This window comes from Macrosteles quadrilineatus, unplaced genomic scaffold (assembly GCF_028750875.1).
Source record: "Macrosteles quadrilineatus isolate MER2022 unplaced genomic scaffold, UCM_ALF_1.0 Scaffold_3__2_contigs__length_128488019, whole genome shotgun sequence".
Taxonomy (NCBI): domain Eukaryota; kingdom Metazoa; phylum Arthropoda; class Insecta; order Hemiptera; family Cicadellidae; genus Macrosteles; species Macrosteles quadrilineatus.
In genome coordinates this window covers 103,850,901-103,863,965 of record NW_026542596.1, presented here as the reverse complement: position 1 = coordinate 103,863,965, position 13,065 = coordinate 103,850,901, and the positions used below count along the sequence as shown (strand labels likewise).

The 13,065-nt window shown below is 34.5% G+C and overlaps 2 protein-coding genes across 3 annotated transcripts in view; both read left to right on the top strand.

The window, feature by feature from the left end:
* Nucleotides 1-13,065, top strand: part of LOC128990672 (prohormone-2-like) — a 164,263-nt gene that overhangs the window by 17,530 nt on the left and 133,668 nt on the right. The window contains exons 6-10 of one of the 2 annotated variants that reach the window (XR_008490553.1): nt 301-411; nt 1,902-2,002; nt 3,521-3,651; nt 6,295-6,387; nt 6,930-7,008. Coding sequence is in view for 1 of the 2 variants with exons in the window: in XM_054413179.1 (XP_054269154.1) it covers nt 301-411; nt 1,902-2,002; nt 3,521-3,651; nt 6,930-6,935 (349 nt within the window). In the remaining variant the exon portion in view is untranslated. Of the gene's footprint in view, nt 1-300; nt 412-1,901; nt 2,003-3,520; nt 3,652-6,294; nt 6,388-6,929; nt 7,009-13,065 lie in introns of those variants that run through there. The other variant, XM_054413179.1, reaches the window with a different exon arrangement.
* LOC128990671 (keratin, type II cytoskeletal 1-like) lies at nt 9,188-12,931 on the top strand. The gene is made up of 2 exons (XM_054413178.1): nt 9,188-9,296; nt 10,476-12,931. The coding sequence occupies exons 1-2, from the start codon at nt 9,242-9,244 to the stop codon at nt 12,299-12,301; spliced, it is 1,881 nt and encodes a 626-aa protein (XP_054269153.1). The 5' UTR covers nt 9,188-9,241; the 3' UTR covers nt 12,302-12,931.

Genomic DNA, 13,065 nt, shown 5'->3' with positions numbered 1-13,065 from the left:
AATATGACCAGTGTAACAATCTGATTTGTATACATACCCTGACAGGTTTTAGGATGCTTACATTTTCATAGTAGAATTATCTTTCTAAAAATCCCCTTTCATCTTATTGGGGAAAGTTATTGTTTTTGCTTACCCGTATTTTTAATATAAAAAGTGGAATAACCAGGTGTTCAGTCAAGTTGGCTTAATAGTTACGTTCACATTCAAGAAATGAAGATACAGAAGTAAAACATAATTCCTCTATTTGGTAATATAATAATATTACAGAGAGGTTAGAAAACTAATTTGAATGACTTCCAGTCGAGGCCTAACTGGGAGAGCCAAGCGAGACCTAGACCTGGACCCAGAGGAGCTCCTTGCAATACTGTCATACTGGGAGAACGAGCGACGCAACAAGCTCCAGGCCAGCAGGTCTGTTTAGTCATTGGAATTAGTAAGCTTACTTGGGAATTAGAGTGGATATAATGCCCACTTAGCAATCAGAGGGTTGCCTGTTCGAAAACTGTCAAAAACTGTCAAAAAACTGTCAAAGTGTTAAACTGTACCCAGCTGTACTTAATTATTGGGTTTCTAACACATGGTTAATGGCTACAGAACCAGTTGATCTTGGGGTGTAGCAAAGCTATCATTTTATTAACCCAACACCACTCATCCTCACTCATATTTGGGTTAAAATACGCATCTAGGTGGTATGTCTCCATCTAAAATAATTGATAATTGATTAAGAAAAATAAATAAAAATTACAGCTATAGGGTTAAAATGGGGGAATCAAAATTAAACACAGACTTATTGCACCTTAGCCAATTGGTTAAGGATATATTGATGAAGACAATTTTTTCAGTTATAAACCTAACCTTGGGTTTAACTAACCTAGATTATTGTGCCTTGCCAAGTGATCCTGGGTAAATATTCTGTTATTTTTATCATAAACAAACATGTTCAACACATACATTATTAATTTTACCTACGACCATCTTTTAAAGCAGCCGTTTCAGTTCAGTTCTTAAAATTGAAAAGTTTTACATAACAGCATTGTTTACTTACATAACAGCATAGTTTTACAACACGGATGACAGACCAATGAGGTTCAATAATAGAGAGAGAAGTAAAATTGTAATGCTTCGAATTTCAGCTAATCAGCTGTTCACCAATTTAATTGTTAACGATTGCTGCAATTAGTGATTTGTTGAGTCGTTGCATCAATGTCAGTGGCAATGAGAGGTTATAAACGAAAAAATAACCTTTCTTAGATGTTTTGAGTAGTGATTATTAGTAATTAAAAACCCGGTCGTAGGTAAAGTAGTGTACGCAACTCGCGTAGCAAGGCTCGTACCTTAAATTTTCTACTCGTGTCGTTAACACTATTTACGCGAGTCGCGTACACTACCTGCGACAGGGTTTTAATTACTAAAAATCACTACTCATAACTTCTAAGAGAGGTTATGTTTTCGTTTATAACCTCCCATTGCAGTTGCCAACTTGGTACTTTGAGAGAGCTTTGCCTATCCTGGCAGTGATGCAACGAAACGTAGTACCAAACATACTAATTGCTTGCACCACTCAACAATCAACTTGGCCTAAACAGCTGATATAGTAGTTGGAGTTCGAATCGAATCATTACAATTTTACTTCTCTCTCAATCCTAGAACCTCGTTGGTCCGTTACCCGTGTTGTTTTGAGTATATAAGACTATGTTGTTATGAAAGTAAACAATGCTGTTATGTGAAACCTTTCAATTCTAAGTCTAAGAACTGAACTGAAACGGCCTCTTTAAAAAAAAAAAACGGTTCTTGGTAAATAGTGTTTACACTATCTTTATGTGATATTTGCATAAACTATTATAACAATTTACGTTTACCATAAATTGTGGCACCAATAAACATATTTTAAAATGTCTCAGGAACATGTACAACAAGTATCCAGTGGACAATGAAGATTTAGAGATGCTTGAAAACAGTGAATCTGGAAATGAGCTGGGAGACAGTGAAGAACCTAGACAAGGTCAGATAAGTATTTAAATCATTGTCAGTAGGTAATACCATAGATGAAACCATAGACAAATAGAATAAATATAGACTGTCAAAGGAAGGTTCCGGCACCCACCGCTAGGAGTGCCGTGTAGTTGCGGGCTAGGAGCGCAGGAGCCGTATGCCGTAACTACACCGCAAACCTAGCGGTGGACGCCAGAACTTACGCTAACCACAGCACAGCTGACGGTATATTTTTATTCTATTTGTCTGTGATAAAACACACTAGTCTGTGGCAATACCTTGAAACTATGGTCAGATGCATAAATAATTAAAGGTGTAGAATAAACCCATATAATACAAAGAGTTGTATATACTAAAAACTTTTAAAAAATACAACTTTGCAGCCATTACATTTTATCATAGTAATTAAATAGTACAATAACTAAATAACTTAATAAGGGAAAAATAGTTTTGTGTACAAAAGCTTTGACTATTGATAACAAGTTATAGTTTCATTCAATGAATGGCTTTGTTTTTTGCTCAACAGTAGTTTACTTAATGTTAATAATGTTTACACTTCAGGTTTGCATAGCCAATGAGTTTACATAACTGTTGATAGAACTAATCTAGAACCAGGAAGCTAGCCTTGAGCATTTTTATCATAACAATATAATTGACAAGACAAATTATGTAACTGTAGGTGTACACTTAACAATTACGAAGAAATTGGCTATAAGCAAAGACTTTAATTTGTAAACATGTTTTTTAGAAAACTCTCTTATCCTGTAGAGGCAAACTTCAACTTTAATACTATCCATTGATGGAGACAAATTCAAACCCCTTTTGGTATGAAAAAGCATCTATGTAAACAAATAAATTCTAGCTTAAAATTGTGGTTTAAAATTATAGAGAACTGTTTTTCTCTATAATTTTAAATCACAATTTTTCTTATAGTATACTGAGTATCCTGTAAGTAAACAACCAAATTCCAGGATGTTTCCATGAGTCAAAACAAAACCAAGGATTAATTTTCCTCCCATAATCTATATCTGCCATTTGGTATGTATTTACATTAACACTTTTATCTTTGAATTATTGTTCCAATGATCTTTATGGAGCTTGATGTGTATGTTAAGGTAGAAGAGACACTATGTTGGAAAAAACTATCTTGGTTAAACAACACAACATGAAGTATCTTGTTTCCATTCAAAATTTCAAAATGGCGACCATTAATTTGTTTAATTTCAATTATATAATATTGCTGATTTTATAAAAAAAAGTGTTATGAAATGTTAGATGCCCTTTCAACTTAATTCTTAAACTTGCTTACAGCTGGTCCACATAAGTGGGATGTCTATCTCGGTACTCCAAGTCATAGTCAAAGTTTACCAGTACTGTAGTCGTAGGTTTTCAATGTGGGAATGCTCACCATTTTCGCAAAAAAATACAGGCTGCTTAACAATATAGAAGTTCTTTGGAAAAAAGAACATTCCCATGTGTTTCCGCCCCAATGCACCACTGATGTTTACCTCCAGATGAGTTGTTACAGATGGGTGGTATGATGGCCCAGTAGCTCTTCCCTCTCATCACTTCGCTGCAGGTCCTCGCACGGAGATGTGGCCTCGCCAGTATTCTGACGACCGTCGGAAACGATTCATGGTTTCCAAGAGACGACCCCAGGTAAATGAAATTGTTTCATTGGCACAATGAGAATATGTCATGGTGGAAGGAGAAGACTTAATTGTGCTATTCTCGTCATATGCTGAAGTCACCCAGATTGCAAACAAAAAATCAGCTGATTGTATTGCCATAAGTGTATATTTGTTTTGATTTGGTTGTTATTGTTTTTATAATCCTTATATATAATACGTGAAGGCGATTTCTACAAAACACTACTCCTCCATTAATAATTGACGGATTTTTACAAACGAGGTGTTAAAATTAAGTATTTTTTGTGTAGAGTTTTTACAAATTCCTTTAATAAAAGTCTTCGGGCTTTGCCCCACAGGCCATCAAAATCCCAATGTATTTCTTATGAAAAAAAATTTTGTTTGCTTAAACAGACAAATAATTTGTTTTCATTTCTGTTGTTTTTTTGCCTCCTGATCACAAATATTAATTAATCTAGAGGTTAAAATACCTTTAATCCGTCAATGTGATCAATGTCACCGATGAGCGGCGACCGGTTTCAGCCCAGCTGTGGGGCCATCATCAGGCGATGAAGGAACATAAATATCACTCCGAAGAGGTCGTCATAAAGTCTATACATACGTCACGAGAAACAACACATAGATACATTATTTACAAACACACGTGTGGCCACAAATTAACTGCGCGGCGGACGGTACGCGTACATTAAGTTGCTAGTCCAGACTCAACTGGACTAGCAACTTAATGTACGCGTACCGTCCGCCGCGCAGTTAATTTGTGGCCACACGTGTGTTTGTAAATAATGTATCTATGTGTTGTTTCTCGTGACGTATGTATAGACTTTATGACGACCTCTTCGGAGTGATATTTATGTTCCTTCATCGCCTGATGATGGCCCCACAGCTGGGCTGAAACCGGTCGCCGCTCATCGGTGACATTGATCACATTGACGGATTAAAGGTATTTTAACCTCTAGATTAATTAAATAATTTGTATTAATTACAGCTGTTCATAGTAAACACATGATACAAAAGTGTTCGTTTTAAGAGTGAGTTCGTTTTCAGTTTCGATAGATGGAGTGGAGTTAGCGTTCGTTTTCAGAGTGAGTTCGTTTCCAGTTTCGATAACTGGAGTGGAATGATTGATTACACACAATGCGTCAAAATTAAGTACTTTTTGTGTAGTAAAAATCCCTTTCAACAATTCATGTAATAAAAGTTCTCGGGCTTTGCCCCACAGGCCATCAAAATCCCAATGTATTTATCATGAAAAAATTTACTAACCCAGCTGTTACCCTTCGTTTTGCTATTTAATTAATTTTTTTTACTATGAAGTTTTGTTTCTTGGTGCCATGTGGTCAATGAATTAGACTTTCACGTATATTTTAAATGGAATACACTACATAAAGTGATGGTAATACATTAGGAAATCTGCATTTAGCTAATCAATAAGTATGATTGAGCTTTGCATATGTTTCATGGTAAGTGTTTTGTAACTGTTTCTTAATAGTAGGTTTAAAAACCCGAATTATTCTTTTCTGTATTCTCACCCCTTAGCGAAGCACGGGCAGAGCAACTAGTTTTGTCTAAATGGTGAAATGGTGTTTCCAATCTGGGTGACGTCAGCATATGACAGGAATAGCACACCTATGTCCTTCCACCATGAGAATGTGTGTTGGTATTCTCATTAGGCTGAACACAAATTTATCATAAACTTCCATTTAGGACATTTTAAGATTATATGATGTGAAGTTTTTGGGTCAGTTGGTAGCAAGAGCAAGACAAATCTTGTGTAGATGGCAGTGATGTTGTGATTTGTTTCTCAGTGCACGCCTTTCTGCAAAATCTGAGGGAGGTATAGCTGGTTCGGTTTTAAGTTAGTTATGGCTCTGGATTCATTTGCTGTACCGTACTTGTCATTGGGCTATAAGTTTAAGACGCTATCTAACAAAATTTTGCCATGAGATACTAAAGCGAGCCAGTGTTTGGACTACTTTCTCACAAAAAAAAAAACAAAATAAAATAGCTTTTACCAATGCCGATACTACAGTACTAGATATATTACATAGGACTTTTAACTTTCAACTTCAACACTTATCCTGTTTCTGATAGACCTTTTAGACAAATGCTAGGTTATCTCGAAAAAAATAAAATACACTAAAAAAGAGGGATTACTTAACACTATAATTTAATTTCAATGAATTAAATTTTATATATAACCATTCCCATTCGCACTCACACTTTAGTTTCTCCATGAAATCATTGATGTATGTGAGGTATTTAGTGTAAAGATCTAATTTAAGTTGAATTTCTGAAAATATACACATTCTATTAAAAAAATTTGCTCACCCCATAGTCTAAAGCTTAAACAACACCTAACAGCTGATCGGTCTGCCTAGTTGGTCCTTCCGAAAAGTCCTATAAGGGTTACTCTCCAGTTTCTGTGCACCAAAATGCACAGAAAGTTAACGTTATGTAATTTTGCCGTGCAGTCGCAGGAATAACCTTTTTTTTAACCCATTTTACGTTTAGAAAGTGTACTTTCGTGTGTAATGAAAAGCAACTTTTTGTAAACTATAAACATGCTTTATCCAGCCTTACAGCTAGTAAATAATTATAAATGAGAAATATGATCCATCAAAAGTGTTGATAATACAGTACAATCTGTTAACAGGAAGGGGATATGTACTCTCTTGCACAATTATTAAACGCACCACAGCGTGACATCGCTGCCCCAGTGTTTCGTCGTTATGTTCTCTGAACTATGGTAAATTACTAAAAATTATAATTTTAAGTAGGTTGGTAGATTTAGTTGTCTTGGAATACTTGTGTTAAAATATTTACAGCATTTGGAGACAACATGCATTTTATCATGTTTCTCCCAAGTACTTAGAAGAAGTCTGTGTCTTTATTTAAACAAAAATAAATAGAAGCAATGGATGGGGAAACTGTCCCTTGATATTATAAATTTGAAATATTATTGTTATTTCTGTAATATAACACTTTTCCAAGATTTGCTTTAGTTTCAGTGAGTAGGATTCTGTCTTCAAGATTGAAAAAATCAGTAAAATTTTTTGGGAATCCACTTAGTTTTATTTGGTATTAAATATCCAAATAATCGCCTATTTAGACAATCTCACACTTGAGGACCACCATGTTCACAATGGACATAAAAGAAATTTACATGGGATAAAAAAATCCTATAGTAACAAAAGACAATGGTTAAGAATGGTTGTTAAAATTAAACAAAATAACATTAGTCATACCATTCTCCACTTACTTTATAATTTACTTGCATCTTTGTTTCAGATGTAAACAATGTACAGCTTTAAAGAAGAGTTATCGTCTATGATAAACATAACTAATATCTTGTAATTCAGGGTCCTAATGAATACATGTTATAATCGTGAATATAACAATGGATGTTTGTTTAGTGTATCTCTATATATTTTATCAAATTTAATATATCAATAAACTGTGATCCTTTATTTTGAAATGGCATAATTATTTACAATCCTCTAAACATAATAGTTTTGAGCAAATAACATTCCCCTTGTTATTGTAAGTGTTTGATGTTTGTTTGGACCAGAAACAATGAGTACATTGTGAAAACAGAGTTGATTTTCATTTGTTTTTTAAGTCAACCATTTATGCACAAAGAGCGGGAGCGGGAGTGGCTTTCAACACCATTGAGTTAAATGAGACTGTTAAGTCACAAAGAGCGGGAGCGGTGGCGGTTGTCCTCCCACGGCAGTTTCTAATTCAACCCCTGTGTAGTTAGAAATCGCAGTGGTTGAGAGTGAGCGGTTTTTAACTACAATGAGTCAAATGAGACTGTTTAGAATATAGGTGTGCCGTTGGAGCTGGAGCTGTTTTAACGGAGCGCTCTGCGCATGGAGCAGAGCTGGAGCAGCTCTTAACAGCTCCTCGCTCCGACACAGCTCACAAGAAAAACAGCCTCTACTGCTATCGGAGCGGCCAGAAAACTGACGTCGCTGGTAGCTCCCCATAATACCGCTCCAGCTTGGTGAATTATTATATTTGAATTTGGCAATCCATGACTCCAAGGAGTAAATCGTCTGGGTCAGAAATAGAGTGCATTTATTTAGTCTAAGGCCCCTTTTACTCTGCAACGTGCCGCACGCCACTGCGTTCAACGGCCCTGTAAGTGCATTGAGTTAAATGGGTGTTTTTATACTCTGTGGCAGCCACCGGAGTAACCGAAGCGGCAGCCGGAGCTGGAGCTGTTCATGGAGCTAGCTCCACAACAGGAGCTGGAGCTATTGGAGCGGCTCTGCTTCCGGAGCTACTAAGGCACACCTCTACTTTAGACTAGGCGGGAGGGGGAGTGGCTGCAGCTAGGGTTGCCAACTTGGCTGTGTCCTCCACTCTGTTCGCCTTTGACCGACTGTTACAGTTATCGCTGGCACAATTTGGCAGAATTTTCTCGTGGATAAACGCAGCCTAAAGTGTTATTATTTGGCAGATTATTTCATACATCTATAAAACTTCATGGTTGTGCTCGGTTAGAAATCATTTGGCTTTTTCTCATAATAACACAAAATGTAACTGGCATAAGTTATGAGGATTTTCATTTAATTGGCAACAAACCTTTATTAACAATGCTTTAACTTACCCGCAATGTACCTATTTATTATCATTTGATGTTGGTTTTAGTAACCAAATAATGAAACAAAATGTTTTATGATCTTTAGCCACATGGCTTGTTTTAATAACATTTTTGAAAAAGTATAAAACCACTGGGTTGTATTATAAGAAATATACCTGATAAGGTTGGTTAAGGGAATTTGTTAGTTAGCAATGAGATATATGATTTCTCAGCGCCAATGCATGACTGATCTTCCAACTTCTTTCTTCATTTTCCACCTATAGTCTTCTCGGAAGTACAAGTATCTATCTACATTGGTAATAATTGAAATAAACTGAAAAGGGCACATAGAATAAACAGTCTCAGGGGGGTTCCTTGAACTTCTTGAAGAAAATTAATAATGGCAAACAAAGCATACTTCCCATCTCAAGGGATGTAAATTATAAGTCACCCACCAAATGTCTTGAGTCAGAAAGGAAGAACTACTAAACAAATTTTTGTACATTGTGTATGATTAAAATTAGTTGTCATTTAATCGGAGAGTAGTCTAAAATAATAAATGTCAAACCAAACTTAAATCTTACATTAGTCGTGGTACCAAAAGAAATATAATCTTGGTACCTGAAAAACTAGAACAAAACAAGCATAATGCTTTTGAAAGTTGTAAACGTTTACCTCTGCTGTTTAAATTCTGGAATGGTTTTTCAAAACCCACTACCATTACAATTAATTTTGTTATCAATAATTACTCTTCTAAATTTATTTAGGCTACATAAAAATACTGATTCAGAAACTAAACATTAAATAAGTAGAACATTATTTCCAAACAATTTTTTACATAGTTTTGTGTTCATCCTAATATTTGTTAACTTAATTACCACGTTTGTGTAAGTTACACCAGTTTTGTTAGTGATAAGACATTATCTCTCTCAAGTTTGTCAGCGAAGGCCGGTGGTCACCTATTTACTGATTGAAGCAGGAAAGGTAAAGTCAGTACCTGAATGTCATTGCCATGAAGCTATACCACTTGTGCTTTTTGTTTGCTCTGCTTTTCCAATTGAGTACAAGTAAGTAAAATAAGATTACTAAACTAAATTAATATTAACTATATATTTTCAAAACTAGAATGAAAAGACCTTGAAAGAATGAAAATTTGCACTAAGGTACAATGTTTTAACATAAGGAATATTAGCTGAAAATCTTAAAAGTCTACAGATTCAACACATTATTGCAGTTAATCTCTAAGTTATTTTTGCCTTTTGAATCCCCAAAATACTACAGGTTGGTTCTACAGGAATTTTAGTTCTTAATGTTCAACCTTAAAGAAGTTATTATGGTTTCAGTTTTATAAAATTAAAATTACAGTTCATATTAATTAAATTGTTCTTAGCATACATTTAAAGTAACTGGCTGTTAAGTAGCTGTTTTAGCTTTAGAAGTTTCAGATTTTAAAACTCAAGTTTAATAGTTAATAAATAAATAATTAATTTAATAATAACTATAACTTTAAACAGAGACAATCTACTTAAAACAAAAGTAAAATTTAATAATTAGGTTACTTTAATTATTTACTTGCTTTAGCTGTTTACTTTAGTTTTTTTCTTTGTATTAACATTACAAGATATTTGCTTAGTGAAAAAGAAAGATTAAATATTGCAAATTGAGGTAACAGACCAAAAGTGCACATGAAATGTAATATTTGTTTAGTAAAATAGTGGTGAAAGTATTGATGTTTTGTCAGCTTAATTTCTAATTCAAATCTTTTATAAATTTAATGCTGGAAACTACTTGATAAATTAAAAAAAAAACAAGATATTATTATTGATGATATACAAACAAGAGTGTACCAAAAAAATATAAAAAATTGTTATAGTTCAGACTGTTTTTCACATGAAGCGGTACACGGTTGGCAATATTCATTGCATCCGCCACTCAGTCTGTGATAGCAAAAAGTTTGCAGACCGTTGTAAAAGTTATTATAGTATTGATTATAAATAATAAGAGCTATATGGCCTCTGATGGCTAACAAATTCCAAACACATTATCCAATAATTGTTTTATACATCGCTTCTACCTTGCCTATTACAAAAGTCGTTAATTGCTTAGATACTCCAGCTTGTCAATAGTTTAGATTAGTGTTAGTGTGAATTGCTAACATTTTATCATAGGTGGTGGTCACTCCAGCTTGTATATCCTCAATGATAAAAAATACATAGAAAATTTGTAATTTAAAATGATTTCTGTAGGTGAATCCTTCATAGTAACTGCTGAAGATGACGACTCTAAACAATCCCTAGAGACCAGCGATATTTCCCCCTCTTTAAGGGAGTCAAATTATCTACCTCTGAACAGAGCAGAAAATTCTCAAGAAATTCAGACTAGACAGCTTCTAGGTGGTCTTCTAGGAGGAGGTGGCCAAGGGGGCGGAGGACAGGGAGGAGATGTTGGTGGAGGACAAGGTGGTGGATTGTTGGGAGGGCTTCTCGGAGGTGGGGGAGGGGGTGGAGGTCTTCTGAGCGGTGTTTCGGGGTTGCTTGGAGGTCTTTTACAACCTTTACTGGGGAGAAAGAAAAGATCTCCTCTAAGTGAAGAAACAATCAAATTCAGAACAAGAAGAGGAGCTGATGAATCACTCAACGTACCTGAAAACACAATCCGAGAAAAGGAGAAGAAACAGAATACTGAAGATGTAGAAATTCATTCAAAAAATTCAGATGATTCTAATCAGGGTGAAAGTAGTGAGGAAACAAAATCAAGAACTGTTCAGGAAAATTTAGAAAATGAGGAAAGTGGAGAGGGTTATAATGTAAAATCAACTGAATTGGATACAGAAGACATAGATGCAAATAAAAATGCAGAACATCAAAAAACTAAAAGAGATGGTGAAGATCCTAAAGTAAGAACTACGGCTGAAAACCTAGAAAACAGTGTTATGGATAACCACAACGCAGATTACGTGAAGACTACTAGACAGTTTAGTAGGAGTTATTTTCAGAAAAAGGTTAATGAAAAGGAAACAATGGGATCTAGTGACGTGGATGAAGAGGATAAAAATGATAATGAAGAGAAAGTTGTTGATGGCTTGAGTGAAAGTAAAAAAACAGAGTCAAACAGGATAAAAGATGAAAAGGAAAAAATAAAATCTGATATCATAAATAGTGAAGGTTTTATTTACAAGGAAAACGGCAGAATTGATACTATTGAGCTAAATAAAAAATCCTTTAACAATGATGATAGCAAAGCTATGTATATTAAATATAGTGAAGACAATATGGAACCCACCAGTGATACAAATAACAAAAATCTCAAAATGAACCAAGATGGTGACTTTGACGAAACAAACAATCAAGAATCTGAAAGACCTGATGGTGAACAAAAGGAAAATAAAGATGACCTTTTGAACACCGTTGAAACTGACAGCAAAGCCAATGATATTAGAAATATATATACTAAAAAAGCGGACCAGAATGATGTAAAACGCTCACATAGTGAGATCGGTGAAAATTATGACACAGGTGAGGAATATTCAGAGAAAAAATATTCAGCAGAAAATAAAGATGGAAACAGCATTGAGCAAAGAGAAACTGTAAATGACTCATCTTCAAATAAAAGGGATGATCAAGATGAAGACTACCCTGACTACAGTTCTTATGAAAACACAGAAGCCAGCAAAAGACAATCTGAAGAGGAAAGTTCTAATGACTCCAGCTCTTCAGAATCAAGAGAAACTTCACCAAGAAGATACATACATCCTCTCTTCCCTTACACAGTTCAATATAACATGGCTGATGTGTATAGAAGTAGTATTAAAAGAATGTACTTGCCAATGGTTTACCAACATCCTCGCCAAATACTATACAGAAGACATCCAAAGTTTCGACTCAAAAGAAGTGTTTTGCCAGCTCAGGCAAGACAGCTGGAAATGCCTTATTTAATGAACCGATATCCCACTTCAGTGGCGGGTTCAAATCTTTTTGGAACTTATGCAAATGCACACAGCGGCAATCCTCTTGGAGGGGAAGAGTTTGGCGAAGAAGAAATGGGGGAAGAAGAACAATTTGGGAGAAGATGAAACACATTGTACCTTTTGCCAGGTACTTAATCAGAGTAATGTTTTTTTAATCTGTAACAAAGATTATTTTGTGTTTTGTTTTAGTACGTTTTCAGTTGGTAATATCATAAGAAGTAGTCCTGTTAGACATTTTAAAAGTTAGATTTCCGGAAAGAAATTTTTAACATTTTTCAAGTAGGGCCACATTTGTTTCTTACAAGAAAATAATAAAAACATGAGTTGTATTCATGTATAATGTGTGTTTTAAACACTCCACCAAAAAAAGGCATTGTATAGAGTTTAAAAGATGGAAAATCTTTATATCTTTAGTGATGTTTTAAAACACTCAATACAAGACTTCTGTTTTACTTTGACACTTTCAGTAAAATATCCTCTGAAATTAATGAGGATGAATTATGTAAGTAAATTAACACAAGATAGTTTACATGTGTGTCCTTGATGGTTATTTCCTTCATTTTATTATATTTATTTAGTAGTAGCAACTTCTTTGAAGAGTTCTTAACTAAACAATGAACCTGAGTTTATTCACTTAGGTTCTCATTATGTTGTAATTATGTCTTTTAGCTTCTATTTGTTTCTATAAGTTTTAATTTCCAATGCTTTTAGAATAAAATAAATATAAAAACTGTTTATTGCTTTATTTTGTTTCCACACCACAACATTTTTGAAACCCAATTTTCTTGACTTCAACTTTAATTTTATAGACACCAGACATAGGTACATTACTGATACAAACAACATTAGGTAAGTGTATTAATAAAGCA

Bases quoted from the DNA above. Each gene is read 5' to 3' on its own strand.
- LOC128990671 (XM_054413178.1), top strand. From the start codon at position 9,242: ATGAAGCTATACCACTTGTGCTTTTTGTTTGCTCTGCTTTTCCAATTG. The intron at 9,297-10,475 runs GTAAGTAAAATA...TGATTTCTGTAG, and splicing joins GCTTTTCCAATTGAGTACAA to GTGAATCCTTCATAGTAACT.